Genomic DNA, 18,254 nt, shown 5'->3' on the forward strand with positions numbered 1-18,254 from the left:
CGACCAGGGATAAGAGACTGAGAGGTGTATAGATAGTAAGAACAATGTCTGTGACAGACTTGCTCTATCCCAGCACCTATGTAAGAGCCAAAAATAACAAGATACGGTCCTGGTTTGAGTTTTTACTTGACGCTGATTTACTTGAGAAGCATTTATCTCAAGATGACCCAGACCCCTCCGGATGCTTGCTCATCAAGCAATTTTTCGATCAGGTTTGTATGTAGTTAACATTTTAGAATGAACAGTGTGACTATAACGTTATAGGAAAACGCAAGAAACACTGAAATATTTTAGTAGTGCTGAGATGCAAAAACTATTGAAGGAAAAAATGCCTTCTGCAACCTATTGTAATAGTTTTCTAAATCAGGGCGAAATAATGTATTTATCAATATTTTCACAGTAATTTGTTGCAGATTTTTTCAAATACATACCTGCAAAAGGTTATTTTAAAAATAGGAATGGAATATTATTAAACTAAAAATACTGCAATAGATTTTTGTTTAATGTGAATCTCACTCATCAATATTTTGTGAACGTTCATCATACTGTATGCTTAAATATTTGTACTGTACTGTTACAAATTATATAAATAACTAAAATAATACAAAAAGTCTGTTAAGCACTCTTTGTTAATGTATTTGTCAAATGAATGTTCACAATATATTTTTAAGTCGGACTGGAGACGTATTTGTCTAATGATTTTCTACTTTGAACTGATAGCATGTTTGTGAAAACATTGTCTTTAATACGTTAAAGAGTGCCACCTTATTTCCACATCTTCTAAACACAACACTGTGAATCTTTTTTAGGCAAATCGACCGGTCAATGATCAAGGACAGATCTTGCCTCCACCGGACAACGAAAGAAACCAGGCAGTCAAAAGCCTAGCTTTGCAAACCGCTTCCTTGTTGAAGTGGGATTTAAACGTTATAGACAAGGAACTGCCAATAACTGCTCGCCACCAGTTGCTCACTGAGTTCATGAAAGCATGCAAAACTGCCATTCCACCTGCACCACAGGTTAACATATTACAAGAAATATAAGAGACCCCATGTTTTACTTTGCTTTGTAAAGATATCCCTGTTGAAAAATGTTGCTACCTAACTCTTAAAACAGTTGTATTCATTGTATTTACGTAATATATAAGCTGGTTTGCGGAGTCGGTTAAAAATAGCCCGAGTCCAACTCCTGAGTCACAAATCTATGTAACTAAATTAGGGTAGATTTTCAGCAATTCCATTATAAGAGTATCATATAAGATTCATCCACTCACAATCCATGGTTGGAAAATATCTACTATCTGCTATTCCACCTTTACAATTTACAGTGTGTAGCCTTATCAGTTTGGAAATTGGCTACTGCGCATGTGCACGTCAGACTTGGGACTCAGGTAGTTTTATGCAGTCTTATTCTAGTCCCAAATCCGACTCTATTAAAACAAACCGACTCAACCAAGTCCCCAGTCCAACACTGACTCTACTGTCCTGTATATAAGGACTACATTTCTGTGTTATATAGAGTTAAAACTTATAGTTTTTAATTGTACTTTAGAATCATTGTAACTATCATGTAATTTTGTTTTGCTGTCTGGAAAATTGATAACCATGATTCAAAATATACTACTTTTTGTAGAATGCCCTTGCAGGTGCAATAGAAAACATGCACGATCACACACTGACGGCCCTTATACTGTTCAGTAGATGGGGAGGTAGGACAATTGTGAAATCGACTTTTCCAGTGAAGCCTGGTGGTCGAATTACCCCAACTGTTCCGCAGTCTGTTCCTTACCAGGTTTGTCTTCGTTACAGATTATTTATTTTTTTGTAAGCACTTTTATTACCTACCTAATTAGACAACAAACAATGCTGTTTGCTAGTAGACCATTATAGTTGACATAAAACAAAACAGAGATGTATTACTGCCTTTTGCTCTGTATACTTACTCTTTTATTCCACTTGTTTTCACTGTTTTTTTATTTCTTACTCTGACTACCCTGCATTGGTGTGAAAATGCTTGTCAACTTAAAAATGCAACAGTGCCACTTCTTATTAGTTTTTTAGTAGGGCAAATACAGCTAACAACCCAACAATAAAATGTATGATATTAACCCTAAAGAGCTGTTAAAGTGTAAAAAAATCAATTGTCCCAGTATAAATGTGCTTAAAATTTTTGTAAATCTTAAACTTATTATACAAAGTTACACTTCAAAATAGGATTTGTCATTTTTTTTTTTAAAATCATTTTAAAATGCCAAGCTTTTTTGTATTTTACACACTTTACAGGCCAATGCACAACAGCGCTGTGACGAGGTCCGAGAACAGATTCTTTCCATTCTCAAAGAACAAATGTTCGACATCGTTCAGTTCCTTGAGGCAGTGCTTCATCACATAAAGCGTGAAGTTAAAATGCCAGGACAGAAAACCATTGCTGACAACAATCTATGCTCAACAACAGAAAATCCCTGTAAGTTAAAAAAGGCCTTGTTTCACAAATATATACTTTTGTTTTTCTACACATGTTTAACTAAATTGTTTTTGCACAGATAGATCTTTAGTTTCTACTAAATTGTACATGTGGTTTTAACCAATTTATTTAATCGGATATAAAGTTTAACTATTTCGATAAACCATTTTTTTAGTTAAACTAACATATTTCAATGTGTAAGTTGAACTGTTTCGGTTGTCCAATTTTCGGACTAAACTGTCCTTTTTTGTTTAAAATTCCAGGTTATAAATATTTGATTAAATATTAATAAATTGAAACAAAATACCATTGTGCAAATTTAACAACACTAAATTAACCTCTTTTAACCACTATTAAATTTGTTTTGTTTTTATAAAGAAAAATTGGCTCAATAGGGCGACATAAAAAACTTAAGCACCTACTTTCTGTTGTTTTAAAATGTATGGTACTGCACTTAACAAAGGAGGAAATAAAAGCATTTTTTATTTGTTTACCAGTCGCAAAATAACTTCATGGGCCTTGGCTAGATTAACTTATTAGCTGTATGTAAATTAGGATTAAAATTCATATTTATTTCAGTGATCTTTTTTTCTTTTCAGCTGACATTGTCGTCACATGTGAGGAGTTGCACGCACAAATTTGTTACGACCTCGGCTGTCTGCATTTCACCCATGGTTTCTACGGCAAAGCAAGTCAAATGTTTGGCCACGTCAGGTGACAAATTACACTAATTTGTATAAAAGTTTCTTTGTTGTGTAGACTAATCTCACATCAAGCTTTTTCTTTGCCACTTTGTGAAACCCCAAGAATCAGTTTTTCATTCAAGTTTAACCTGACCTATATTCAAACTTCTGTGATCTGGCAAATCCCTTGGCTTCCTTGAAAATAATGGAGGACCACCTCATTTTTAAAATAGAGTTTGTTAAGTATCTTGTTGCAATAAACACTTAGTACTCATATGAAAACCTCTCACTGTGCACAACTTTCTGATATTTTTGTTAAACTCAGTGAAAAGAATGTGGTCCAGGTATATTAGTTTATAAGTCAATAAATTAATTGATGGTCCGTGCATCGCCTAAAAAGTCTTTAACGGACACACAGTGGACTATGGTGTTCCCCAGTTTTACTCCCTCCGATCTGGACCTTTTTAATCTTCGTCGTTGGGATGTATGCACAAAAGCTTTGTTAATTTCTTAAAAATAATGTGAATGTGTTGCAGAGAGTGGATGCGACGCTTGCCTACTTCCAATTCCGGATTCTGCGACATTGACGAAAAGAAGTTGAATGGCTACAGAGCGGCATGTCAGATGATTAGCCAAACTGGTAATATACGATTTCTGGCAGAAATTTATGTAAATAGCGGAGACATTTCAAACTTGGCCTGCGAGAGTTGCAACCGATTCCGGTTTAATGTAGAGAGAAAATTGTGTAAATGGTGCGTCTCTGAACACGACTAGTGACAAACTACTTTTTACATTGCAACCAATAATGTAAACATGTCAAGTCGCACACGCATAACGAAAGCGCGACTTTGCGAAATAAGCGACATAAGACTTCACAAACAAACACGTCGACAGACTGGACGAATCCGTCGAATAATGGTTGCAAGCACTACATATCCTATAAATATAAATCTATTCTGCATATTTTTTTTATGAGGCGAAAAATAGTACAAGAACGAATTACTTAACACTGAACACGTGAAAGACAATCTTGTTTGGTAAAACCAAGTCTAAACAGAGCCATCGCCGTTTTGTCAAGAAAATTACCACGGCCTGCGTTTCTTCGAAAAATTGTCACACTATTGTTGCCAAAAAAGGAGCATGCACGACCAAAATGTAACTGCATTTCTTTGAGAAACGCAAGATCTGACAGACCCCTTTAAACGGGTGGCGTCTTCTCCAGATAGCCTAACCGATGACGCCCTTGGAGACCTCGACAACTTGCATTTAAAAGTGGAGGACTGCTTAAAGCAAAACAAGAGCTCCTCGATTCGCGAGATGACCGAGTATATCATCGAGGACATTTACAGAAAGGAGCTCTCCACGTCCTATCTCGATCAGGTTTGGTAGCGTAAGGGAAAGTGTTTCGCAACTTTATTGCGGCACCCTACAGAAATTATGAATAATTCGCGGCATCCTTGCTCGTATTTTTGCTGAATGATTAACTGTAACGTCACAACACGCTAAATTGAAAGAGGTCATTAGCTGCGCAACAAGGTAAAAAAAAACTTTTTTAATTGTTGTCACGTTTATCGTACACAAAAAGCTGTTTTAAGAAGCTTACCAATAGAGCAAAAATTGAAATCCTAAAGAGTTTGAAATATCTCTCTGCATCCTTAAGCGTTAAAAGGGCCACCCCAGAGTATTTTGGCAATTTGTTGTGAAATCGTTTAATCGTGTGTGTTATGGAAAATTTTTGACACTTGCGATATGGGTATAGGTTAAAGTCGAACGTAAGCTGCGCTATGTGTAAACAACAGCCCCCCGCTGGGGTTCTTAAAAAAAATTTTGCTCGCGTTAACCAGGATCGGCTTTTCCAATGTGGTTATGCATTGCATAAAAAAATGACTTAAAACACCTGCAGTTTTCTGTCCAACAAATCTGAACCTTTAATGAGTTTAAATACAAGAAAATTTGGCGTCAAAGGAAGCTACCGGCGACTTTTGTATAATTTGTGTCAAAGCGGCATATTAAAATTTGCTCGTTTAAAAATGTTTAAAACTTGATTTAATTAAAATCCTAATAACGGTTTAGTTTATATACCTATATTAATTATTAAACTATTAATTTGCATATTAATTGGCTAATGCTAAAACCCAACTTTTTTGCCAAAAGATGAGTAATTTGTTTGTTTTTCACTAATAATTATCATATTTTTGTACTAAAATGTCGGCCAAATTATTATCGGCCTACATTTACCGATACCGATATATCGGTATAAGCAATTTTGTTTACTCATTAGTCTTTGTAGTATAGGGGTCAAGGGTGCTTTGTGTGATATCGGCAACGTTTTCCGCGCATATATGGGCAATTTATCTAAAAAAAAAATGTAAAACCAAAAGTGTGAAAATTATGGGGAATAAATTACCTTGGCATCTGTCGCAGGTGAACAAAAGTATCCAGAAGAACAGCGAGGGCCTTTACGGCGACGACATGCTATTTGAAGTGAACTGGTCGGTGGCTGTGCGTCGTGCGGTTCGCGGCGCCGACCAACCTGTCAACTTGTGGACATCGTCAATGAACGTCGCCCAGCTGCAGCGCATTATTGGTACGAGTGCTCGCCCACATAGCTTGGTTGTGTTTTAGGGAGAGGATAACACAGTGGTCGGCAACCTTTTTCTAGCCGCGGGCCAAAACCAAACTCAGAAAGGTCTCTGCTGGCCGCACAAAATAATAACGAAGAACTGTGTTATTTTTATGTTAGAACAACTGTGAATCAACCGGGGCTCGGATCGTTTTTGCACTAAAAAACGTGTTTATTTACATTTAAGGAGGCAGTAAAAGTGTTGGCGCAAACCGCGCAAAAAAGCGTTTGTTTGGTTTAAAATTCGAGTTGACACGTCCTCATCCATACTACTAATGAAAAGTGTAATAAAACTAATTTGAGAGGAACGCAATAACTTTAAATTAATCTAGCTCAGTGTTTGTTAACCTAAAAACAACACAGTTTAAGGCTGTACTGCTAAAAGTTAATATTTATACTATAATACTAAAAGCAAATCTTTATTTCAATTTTTCGTCTCAAATTTCTTAATATGACAAGGTTTGCCTGGAAAAACCTTACATTTAAAATGATCACTTGTTTCTTCAGGTATGGTTCAGCAAGTTGCTCCTTACATTGACCAAGAAGAGTCGGAAAGACTCGGAGGATTTCTTTGCTCCTTGGCGAACAATCTTCCTGACAACTCTCTTACGGAACAGCTGCTGCAGTTCGAGGTAATCCACCCAGTTGCTAGTTAGAAACAATAACTTTTAGCAACGTTGAAGGGAAGCACTATTTGCCTACGCTAGACTAATTTTGGTGACCGATTCTATGGGCAGATATTAGGTGTTCAATAAGCAAGACAATATTGTATTCGATATTACTCATCCAATTTAAGAAATTTAGCGTATAAAAATTTTAAAATATATATCATTTTTTTACACATATTCAATTTTAGTTATTCAGTGTTCATACTCAATTCGCCAGCCAAGTCAAAACATAAAGTTATTTTCGCAAAGCTCTAAAGATGATAAAAGGAAACTTAAATGTCGGTCGTCTTGAGATTACACAGTTTTAAAATCACATTTACGTAATTCCTTTAGGTAACAAAGAAACTAGTTCCAGAGGACGAGTTGAACGCGCTTATCCTTCGCACCAAATCCAACGCCTACTCACCGCAAGTTCCAAGGGTCGTGAGTTCGAAACCCGAGCCCTCCAGTTCCGCAAGCTCGTCGCAAACTCTCGAGCGGACCTTGCTGCGAAGCTGCGACCCGACCGAAGTTCAAAACACCCTCAAGGAGCTCCATAACGCCGCTGGTGGCTCAAAGAAATACTGCAACCTTTCCGCCAGGTGGGGATCGTGTGTTAGGACAATCGCGAAAGTCCCCAGTTGATTAGTATAGTAGATTTCAATTGATATTGAAAATTTAACCGCTTCCTACCAGAGTTGGATCAATTGTAATTGATGTAATTAATTACAGGTTTTAATGTAATTGTAATGTAATTGAAGCATTTTTATTCTGTGTAATTCTATAACTGTAATTGTAATTTGCTAATATTTTGGCTCAATACATTGGTATTGAGAAACACATTGGTATTAAGAAAAAAAGTTTCCATGCCGAAAATTGTAATTGATTTAACTAATTACAGTTTTTAATGTAATGTAATTGAAATATTTAAGGGAGTAATTGTAATTGTAATTGGACTGAATTAATGTAATTGATCCAACTCTGCTTCCTATACAATGCTTGATACGTGGTTCTTGTAATATTGCAGCACACCGCTATATACTTTCACAGTTAAATATCCGAAAATAATAAGGAAATTTGCCGATAATATTACAAGCAGATTGTCGGTAATGATTATATAAATAAATCGACACATCAGAAAATGCAACAGGGTGCACGCCTTAAAAACCCACCGCTTTGTCAAAAGGTGGGAATTGCCGCCGGCCTACGTTGCAGCCATCAGTGGTTCTACCAACGACGCCGAGGCTTACGACCGCGTTCACTTGCTGCTCGCAAAATCACGTCATTTCCTCGACGATTGCGACTATGCCGCTGCCAAGAAAATGCTGCTGCATCTCCAGGCATAGTTATCTGTTTGCTTTTGTTTAGTGTTCTTTAGTTAATAATTGATTGTAGGACAGAATTTATATTCTTTTAAAAGTATTCGAAATCCATCGAGATCTTCTAAGGGGTAACGATTATTATTGATGTCCGATAATACTGGATCGGATCGATGCGGATAGGTAATATCGGTACACGGTACTCGTCCGATACTAGAGGGTGCCATGATTTGTGATTTAACACAGAGATGTCTTCCTTAAAAGGTAAACAATGAAAAATAATATGGTTTAACATTGATGTGACGTTACAAAACTTTAACGTTGAAGCATAACCGAAAAAATCCCTTTAAACGTTTCAATTTCATCAAATCGCGATACTTTTTTTTTTTTTTTTTTTTTTTCAATTTCATCGATTTTGCTTTTTTGAGCATAGTCGCAACGTCATTAATTATAAAAACGAATCGCGATATTTTTTGTCCAAATATCGAGTTTGTATCGTAATATAATGTCTAGTATCGGCCAATCCTAGTAACGACACCAAAAAGGTTAGAAACCCATGCCAAAGAGCAAATGCCCCGAAACAAATTTTCTTAAGGCGCACGAAATAAACTATATTTATTGCTTTAAATTTCAGTTAAAAATTCTTGTTTTGTCTCTAATTTTACGCCGAATACCAGCAAAACTACAAAACGTAACTAAATCTCGTGTGCAATACGACGTGTTGCGTTTTGGTTTGGTTTTTCCTTTTTACACCCCAATTGTCTAAATGTACGTTAAACTCTAAATCTATTTTAGACGTCTCCTTACATCATTTTTCCGTTTTTTTTTTTGTTTCGCTTGCTGAGGCCGGGCAATTTATTAAAAACTGTAGTTCAAGATGTGCTGTTAACTTTCGTTAAAAGTTTTCGAGATTTGACTGTTTTGAAAATATCTAATCTTTTGCTAGCTTAATCTATTCGCGAAATTTGCTTCTTTAGAAAAACAAAATCGACTGAGTTGATACATGTTAGATTGTCTCCATTTGAAATATTTTTTGGATAGTTTTTTTTATAGTTTATGTTTTCAGATTTTTTGAAAGAAAAATTAAGTAAAGCGACGGATAGCGATAACTGTACTTAAATTGAATCTCATGTGGGAAAAATATACTTTGTTGCTTCCAGTTTCGTATAACAAAAAAATAAAACAAAAGATTGAACATAAATTTTCATTAATTGTAATTTAGAAAAAGCAAACCCGTTTTGTTTACTACAGAAATCGTGCACGAGCAAAAGCGAGCAGAAAATTTTGAAAGTGGCAAATAACGAATTGCTGAAAGTGGAACTGGTTGAACTACTGAACGACAAAAGGTGCCATTTCAAAACACTTATTTAATTATAGAGAAAAATAAAGAGACACCCTTTAATTTAGGTTTTATCTCGATACCCATTTTTGTTATAAAAAATTACTTACCAATTATTTTATTACAAATGTCAAAACAAAAAATATAAAGACAAGCAAAGGCCCTTCTAGCCAGACGCAGTTTGTTTGACTGATACATATAGTGATATAATCTCTGACTTGTAATTAAAAAAAAAGTATTGGAACTTCAATGCATTTCTATGCAAACAATTTGTTAAGGAAACAAATGTACGTTTTTGTACTTTTGTTTTGTTGCAAAAAAGACCATTTCCTTTTGTCGACCAAGTGTTGATTTGTTATTTATCATTTCACATTTTTTAACTATTTTGTCGATCAAAAAGATAAAACTGTGTAAAAAGCGACAACCGGTATGTTCATGTAAACTTTTTTGCAACAAAAAATTCTGAAACAATGTGGTAGTTAAATCAAAAGTGCGCGATAAAAGGTATACAGATAAAAAAACTCGTATTGTTTATAAATGCGAAATTCGGCTACGACAAAAATATCTGTTTCGAAGTATCTGTAACTGTTACAGCTTTACAGGGGCGTATCCAGAAACTCAATAAGAGGGGTGGGGGGATCCTTAATTTTCAACTTAGGAATATTCCCGATTTTCCATCTGATGTCAATAAATAATGAAGATATAAATTAGTGACGTGTTTGACGTCATAAATAGTGATTTTAATGACATCATAAACAAAAAATTGCACCTAGCCAATTAAGGTCCAGCAAAAGCGAACCCGAAAACCGCTTAGTATGCACTGATGATGGCATGAGTTATTGCTGAAACGTCTGTAAATTGCGAAATGTCGCTTTTATCAAATATTATGGCTTTTATATTTTTATTGAAATTACTAAAGAAACCCGTGTATTGTGTTCCAACGCTTAGAATGCAATTGTTAACTTCAATAAACATCGCTTTCCGTATCGGGTTCCTACGTCAAATGAAGTTCGATTTCTTGTTTGAAGCGTTTCACTGCATTTTCGAACTTGCCAAACCTTGAAACTGCTTACTGTGCTTAGTTTGCAATCGTTAACTTCAGGCGAAAAACTGAACCAAAACGCCGCTCACCCTGAATACGCAAACGATCTGTTGATATAGCGTATGAATAAAATAACAACAATCTACATGTACTTGCTTCAGCTTAAACTACGCGGACCGTGAGGAATGCACAGAACTGCGCAACCAACTTTCCGATGTGGTCACGAGGTGTCGCCACCTGCTAACCTCTTCCTCCTCCTCGTCCGACCAATCCAAGCAGAGCAATTTGCCGCCAAATCTGGTCGAGCTGTGCGCCGCCATGTTGCTAAATCTCGAGGACAACTCTTACTTCGCTAACGGTCAGTAGATTTCGTTACATGACGCGGCTCAACGGATGTTAAGTTTGATCTGAAGATTTGTGTACCAGGAATTGACAAATTTTTTTACCGTTGATCGGATTGCTGAAAAAAATACCATTGAGGGTACTTTTTTGTGATTAGGCTGCGTGATTTTAGGGTAACTTAAAGTGAAGACAAGGCTTGCTTCAGTTGATAATACTTTTAGCAATATAAATTCAACGTGAAAATAAAGATTAACATTAATAGTTCTTGACTAAACTGGTGCCTTATCAACAACGTTGTTTCTTGCAGTGCATTACTTTAAATTGAGATATAATTGCACTTAACCCAGTGTTTCTTAACCTATGGATCGCGACCCAAAATTGGGTTGCCGTTTGGTTTGGTTTGGTTTGGAACTGAAGTAGCTATAACATGGTTAGATTTATTTAAATTGTTTTTGAGCGAGATTTCTTTGAAACTTGAGAAAATTGCGAAAGCAATACGGGGATATAAACCATAACATTTTTTTTCACATAATATTTTTTTTTCATTTTTGTTCTTACGTTTACTTTGTTCACTTTAAGCTTACAAAACGTTTAAGGAAGAGGATTGGGTTGACAAAGCTTAACCTTACTACTTAACGCTTTGCATTTGGGTCGCGGCGAAATAAGGCTGTGAAACACTGACTTAACCAAACCATCGTGTAGTAATTAGTTCCTGTTTAAGCAAATCTCTTCACTATCCGATTGAATCCACTCGTTTTGACTTGTTAACAAGCCGATACCAATGCAACAATCTTGTGTTAACCTTATGGCCTAGGGTGGCCCAAGAGAAAGACTTGCCTCTGTATGTAGCGGAATAGGAATATTTTCAGGTAAATTTTCGGCCTTTATTTTCTGCAGCACTTTTATAACTCTATCTTCTATAAGGTGGTCCTCCCTGTATCGCCCATCCCTACCTACAGGATTTTTTTAAGGTTTGGTTTGGGTGACCGCTAAGTAGTTTTAAGAGACCGCAAGTGTTTCATTTAAATACCAAAAAGTTGCAAGTCCAAAATTTGGGAAACCGCTGGAGAAAAACACTGTCTACCTATAATAAACTATATGAAAAAAACAACTTATGTTCTCTGTTTTGATTTAGTCGGCCGAGCACCGTCGATACCTCCCTGACACCTGTATCGTCCATCCCTACATTCCCTACCTATAGTAAAATATATCAAAAAATGTATTCTTTTTTAATGTAGTCGGCCGAGCACCGTCGATTCCGCCCTGCGTGCGACTGGCTTCCCTGCTAGCCGCTGTAAGGTCCGCCCTTGTGGAACGAAGCACGGAACCGCGAAAGGCGGCCCACGACCTCTGGGCGGCCGCCATGGCCGTCTACGCCACCGCGACGCCGCTGGCCGGTTCCACTGGGGGCCGCGGCGGCTCCAAGAAGGCCCAGCTGGAACCGCTGCGGAACCTTGCCCCCTCCAACGCGATAATCGGCCGGCCCGCCTTCGTTGAGTTTGTTCGGTTATTAAGAAACCCTCATTTGCTGCAGGTAACAAAATAAAACTTAATAAAATGTTTTGGAGCTTAATGATTAGAGCAGGGGTCGGCAACCTTTCGTATACAGTGTGCCGGTTTATGAATAATTTCAAAATGTCAACAACTCGCGTGCCAAACATTTTCTATTTTTGGTTTTGCTTGCAACCAGAGCTGTGGAGTCGGTTAAAAACAATCCGAGTACGGCCAAATAATTTCATCGAGTTATTTCACCGATTTACTAAAATAAGATTGATATTCAGCAATCCACTTACAGGAGTCTTGGAGAATATGCCACCACATGCTATTCCACCTTAACAATTTACAGTTTGCTGCCTTATCAGTTTCGAAATTTGGTACTGCGCATGCGCACATGTCGGACTCGGGTAGTTTTACCAAGTCTTCCTCGAGTCCAGAGTGCGATTCCGCAGCCTTGCTGTGATCTGACATCTACTACGCATCTTGGGAGACGACGCCATTAAACCTAGTTTAATAAGTTAAATTCTGTAAAAATACCCTCACCCTGATGAGAAACAGCGAACTGTCACGAACACAGAGTTACTGTACCCGCTATTTTGGAATATACTTCAACGTTTTTCAGCCAGTAGGCTACCTAGAAGTGTTAACCATTAGTTTCGCTTTAGCTTGGTTTGTCAGTCGCAAAACAACACACTTGCCTATTTTAATGTGAAATGCCCTGCTTTAGGGCATTAGGCTAAAAACATCGCGCCAATTTTAGGGCTTTGTGACGTAATGCGAACGGTTAGTCGTAAACAACAAGTTTAACGCCCACAAAAAATAGTTAAATACAAACAGTTAAGACACTAATTTGTGACTCGAAAACTGCAGATCAAACTGGAAATTTATGCAACCATTTAGTTAGCGCTAGTGTTACTGATGTAACTAATGATGTGATAGTGATGTAATGGTTAATTAACGTGCGCGTTAAATCATTTGGCGTGCCCTGGAAAAACGCCGAGTTTGTTTTGGGACAATACCTTTCAATGTTGTGCCGCTAATAAGCTGATTTTTTTCTACAGTCTTTGTATTGGCTTTATCCAGCAAACAGCGAAAAAAGTGAAAAGGCGAAAACTATTAATATTTATTTTTATGAATAATAACATTCAACCATATTAACGCCAGCTTTTTTGCTAAATTTTTCACGATATAAACTACAAGGCATACTCTTCAAAAAGAGCCATCGCTTGTAGTCAATATATATCGGGCCATGATATAAGACGTAGGACGAATATCAAAACCTATACAGAAGTAAGTATCGTTTTAAACGTTTCATTCAACATGTGTTGGCCTAAATATTCATAAAATGTTTGCTTTCATAAATTTGACGGTAAAAGATTCGGCTTTTTATTTATCATAAAAAAGTAAAATATATCTGGTCCGTCTTCAACCAATTAATTACAAGGCATATACGAAATAAAGCAGCCATATTTCAGATTCAGCTCAAGCCTAATTAACTAAGTTTACCTTAATTAATGTTTAAACAAAGTTTAAATATTAGTTTTCGATATTGTCCAATACATTTTTTTGCGATACCCGATATTTTGTACAAAGAGTATCGCGATCCAAACCAATTGCAAATGACGTCGTTGACATGCTTAAACAAGCAAAAATTATATGAAACTCAAACCTTCAAAAGTAAGCTTTAAGAACTTTAGCTTTAAGAAGTTTAATATGCTTCAGTCGGCCTATTGTTATTTAATAAATTTAACATTAAGTTGAAATCGCTGCGTGAGATCACTAATCATGTACAAAATTACATTTAATTTAGTATCGGATCGGTACCGATACCACCCTAGTATCGGACGGTTACCGATACTACTACTATAGACAAGGTATCGGGTATCGGATCCGATCCGATATTATCGGACATCCCTACATTCGATATTTTTTTCATTTTAGATGATTCGAAACAAAAATTAGAATCTAAGGTAATTCACGGTGTTTTTTGTGATGCTATTTTTACCGCTGTTATTATTATTATTTCGATTCCAGCTCATTCTGTCGCTTCTCGTTCACTTGCATCGCCTCTGTCGCACCGACATTCTTACTGACGTCACAATCGCCGACGCACACGTCGTCAACACTCTCTGGCCGGGGGGCCTGGACGGCGCCCCCTTGAGCGGCCCCTGTGTAACCCTCGCCCTTCGCGAAGTACTCACGTACTGCTTGACACTTCAACCCCAGAATAGGAACTGGTTGAGGACCCAGGTGACAAAATTGGAAAAGCATTTTTTTCGCCTATTGTATTTTATTGAGAAATATTAGCTTTACTTTCAAAATTTGATTAATTGTAGAATGGTTGAATTTTGAGAAAAAAATTTGAACTAAAATCTAAACTAGCATCAACGTAAAAAAAATACAATTCTGAAAACTAATGGATCTGATCCGATACTGAAGTAATTATCAGTGCACAGGAATTTATTAAAATACGAAGGCTTCCACACATGGATTCATATCTTAATTCGAATGACTTCAAAGCAATGTTAATGAAACAGAAACAACATTGTTGTAAGTTAAAAAAATAATCGCCAAACACAAGTAACTAATAATATGAGCTCCTACCGCGACAAAGTAGTAGCACCCACTGCCGTAAGGACAGCTACAATGTCAATTGTCAAGGCACCACGTGCTCACTGACCTTTGACGTTTGACTGCAAGTACCAGAATGCTTACACAACTAATTGGGTCATAAAGCACTTGCATCAAAATGCGCTTTAGCAAACTCACTGTTAATGTTAACAAATCCATTTGGAGAAAATCGCAGATTTTTATAAATCGCAATTGTATAATTCACGTAAAATCGCTGAAACTTATTCCGGCTGCAAACAGATTCCGAAGCACTGGTTTAAATAATCAAGTCTTGTTCCATAGTTAGATTTGCAGTGTATTGTTAGGTTTCTACTCAACGGAATACCTGATTGGCAAGCTACTTCATTACATATAACAGAGAGATATTGCAACATAAAATTTATTCCAAATGATTTAACAGACAACTTTCTACAATCTGTTAGGACAGGGTGAAAAAATATGAATTATTTTTATACAATCATTGCCAGTTTGCTTATTATTTATATCGTTGGAGCTAGGTAACTCTATCTTTATGTGTTATAATGAGATGTATAGTATATAAACAAAAATGATTTGTTTTTTAACCTTTTTAGTAAACAGTTTAAAGAGTGATTCTTTATGTTACTATCTGTTTAGAACGTTTAAATGGAAGATTACAACCAGTGACGAAAATATTTTTCTATGTAGGCCGACCTTCACCACGCTTTCAGCAACTACGGTTCTGCCTTACGATGCTACCTTCTGCTGGGAGCATATTCCACCAACTATTTCAGCGACATTCCCTCCGCCGGCCCCTACGACGACGATCAGGTACCGTCTTGTTGGACGCAATGATTTTTGTAGGCTCTAATACTATCGTTTTTATCAGAGCTGCCCAGTCGGTTAAAAATAGCCCGAGTCCGACATCATTCATCCAGCCACAAAACATGGTTGAAAAATGTTCCACAATATGATACTCCACATTTACCATTTACAGTTTGCGACCTGCGCATGCCCACCTCGGATTTACGAGTCGGACTCCGACTCCGCAGCCCTGGTTTTTATACTGTGAGGCACATGGAATCCATTGTAATCTAATGATCAATTACTGATTTACATAACTGTTTGGTGTTTACCCAAACCAACGTTTGGTATCGCAATGGCCTCAAAGTAGCCTAGAACATGAAATGGAATCGTGAAATAGGAAATCTAGTTTTTTATCCATTGCCTTGCTTGCTAAGAAATCCTGTCCACTCACGCACTCAGTTTAAAATTTTAAACTTTTTTTGTATGCAAACTATTTGGAAGAAACCTAAACACTGTTTTTCACACCATAATACTAAAATAATTAAAATCTATTTAAATAAATAGTTAAAATCAATTTACAAGACACTGCGTTTACTGTAAAAATTAACTAGGGTAATCAGGTGGCACTATGTAGAGACAATTTGTATTGAAATCGTGACAAGCTTTCGCACAACCGTGCTTCATCAGATCAGAGTAGATTTCTAATACAATTTGTCCTTATATAGTTCAGCCTAACTACCCTATTTCGAATTAGACAATTACGGAGATTAGTAAAATTTGACATTCCTTATATTAAAAGCAAATAAGATAAACTTGGCTAAAATTGTTTTGGTACTTCGACTTTTTTCATCCTATATCGTTTTTTTTTTGTTTGTCCCCAGGTGATCCAACGAATGATCAAGTGCTGTATGCACATGAAGTGTTTCACCCAAGCCGCAGTGCTCTGCCAAATGACCAAGGAGGTCGATTACCAGACCGCCTTTAAGGTATTAATATGTAAAAGTCACCACGGGGTTAGTTTTGTGCCGCCTAACCGGTAGATAGTAGAAGTCCATAATATTCTAATAATATTTTCCGACCACCTTATTTTGCGCTGCTTAAAATAGTTATTCAGTTTTTAAACCGAATGTTTTGAATTGTCGCAAGGAGATTATTACCAGGAAAAAAAGTCCCGGATACTCAGCCTGTCATCTATAGGCCTTAATTTTGCTATAAAGATTTAGGAGCTTTGACGTAGTAAGAATAAGAAAGCCCATAGAGAAAGGTATCAATTTGAACGCTTCAAATAACTAATTCATGTTATTCGAAACGTTTAAATTGATACCTACTTCTGTATGAGCTTTGGTAATCTTTCTTCGTCTTATTCTCCAATCATTATGCTCCTAACAGATTTGACTTTTTGCAATAAAAGATGTAACTATCATGGATGAACCTTGTTGTAAAAAATAAAAAAACATCAAATTCTCGAAGCAACAAGTATCGTAAAAAGTTTTGTTAAAAGACACAGAACAAAAATGTCTTGGAATTTAATTGCCAGGCTAGATAGGAAAATATTTTTTAGACAAAACGCAGCAAAAAGTTTCATTTTTTTCGTCTTTGTTGTAGAAAATAAAAAAACATCAAATTCTCGGAACAGCAAGTATCGTACGAAGTTTTGTTAACAGACGCGTCACAAAAATGTTTCAGAATTTTTAACTGCCATTCTTAGTAGGAAAATATTTTTTATCAGACAAAACGTAGCAAAAAATTTCATTTTTTTCTATTTCATTGGCCAGGCGCTGCAAGAGAATCGAGAGCGCACCGACGCTGCCGAGGCCCATTACCACCAGCACATCTGGGACGTTCAGATTCTCGAGCACGCTGCCTTCGAGCATCGCGAGTCAGGCGAAGGCGCCAGAAAGGCGATCGCTGTTACCGCCATCTCGCGGCCAGAACTTAACCGAAGCAACTCGCCGGCGGTGGGCGCCAGAGTGAAGTCGCTCCGACAGAGCCGCTTTTTTCAATCTATGTCGCGTCAGTACCTTTGCGCGTGACAATACACACTTCTGCTTCTTCGTATACATTTTTATATTGACTGCATCGATCGATGGGTTTGAGCAAATATGGTGAGTTAATATGGGCAGGCGGTATACCTATGTTCGCAATTAGGGATGTAAGATACTTGACGTTTTAATCCGATACCCATTACTTAAGACAAAGATTATCGCGATCCAATACCAATGACGTCATTACTATATTCAAACACACTACCATTGGTTCTCAAATTAAAAAAAAAAATTACGCAACGGTCCCCCAGCATTTTTTTAATTGCTCACGGTCCCTTAACAAAATACCCAATAAACATAAAACAACACGTTGTTGGATGCACTTGCTTCTTTGCTATCAGCTCGGCTATGTTAACCTCTAACGAATCACTTTATTTGAGTAAAGCAATCACGAACAGTTTTAAAACCGTGATCGTACAGCCCACAGTGGCAGCGCAGCAACTGTGGAAATTTATTTCTCATTAGCACAACGCAACATCATGCCGTCACAATGGACAATTCAACTTAAAGCGTGCAATAACGTTAATGAACAACTAATGAGCATGGTTTGGAAAAGTAAGTTGCCTGAAAATTTTCTTCTTCAGGAAAAAAAAGTGCTTCGCGGTCCCAGAAACTTGTCTCGCGGAACCTAAAAGGAACCGCGGACCGCAGTCTGAGAACCACTGTACTAAATAGAAGATATTAAAACGTTCAAATTACATTTTTCCACGTCATTATCCAAAACTGTTGAGAATTTTAATTACCATAAGTTGTTGACCATTAAGTCCGATACTTCAAATTTTATTCAATATCCGATTTTTGGACAAAAATTATCGCGATTCGATACCAAATAACGTCATTACTATGCCCAAACATGCA

At 36.9% G+C, this 18,254-nt stretch overlaps 1 protein-coding gene across 1 annotated transcript; it reads left to right on the forward strand.

Annotated features, from left to right (window-relative positions):
• The first annotated feature begins 19 nt into the window (after window positions 1-19).
• LOC146140900 (integrator complex subunit 8-like) lies at window positions 20-17,384 on the forward strand. The gene is made up of 18 exons (XM_083393030.1): window positions 20-212; window positions 810-1,019; window positions 1,633-1,791; window positions 2,283-2,463; window positions 3,063-3,177; window positions 3,683-3,786; window positions 4,369-4,526; window positions 5,571-5,733; window positions 6,277-6,401; window positions 6,771-7,018; window positions 7,603-7,756; window positions 8,987-9,081; window positions 10,278-10,474; window positions 11,697-11,992; window positions 13,990-14,205; window positions 15,253-15,375; window positions 16,233-16,337; window positions 17,127-17,384. The coding sequence occupies exons 1-18, from the start codon at window positions 45-47 to the stop codon at window positions 17,382-17,384; spliced, it is 3,075 nt and encodes a 1,024-aa protein (XP_083249156.1). The 5' UTR covers window positions 20-44.
• The last annotated feature ends 870 nt before the right edge of the window (window positions 17,385-18,254 follow it).

This window comes from Ascidiella aspersa, chromosome 6 (assembly GCF_963924565.1).
Source record: "Ascidiella aspersa chromosome 6, kaAscAspe10.2, whole genome shotgun sequence".
In the NCBI taxonomy this organism is placed as follows: Eukaryota; Metazoa; Chordata; class Ascidiacea; order Phlebobranchia; family Ascidiidae; genus Ascidiella; species Ascidiella aspersa.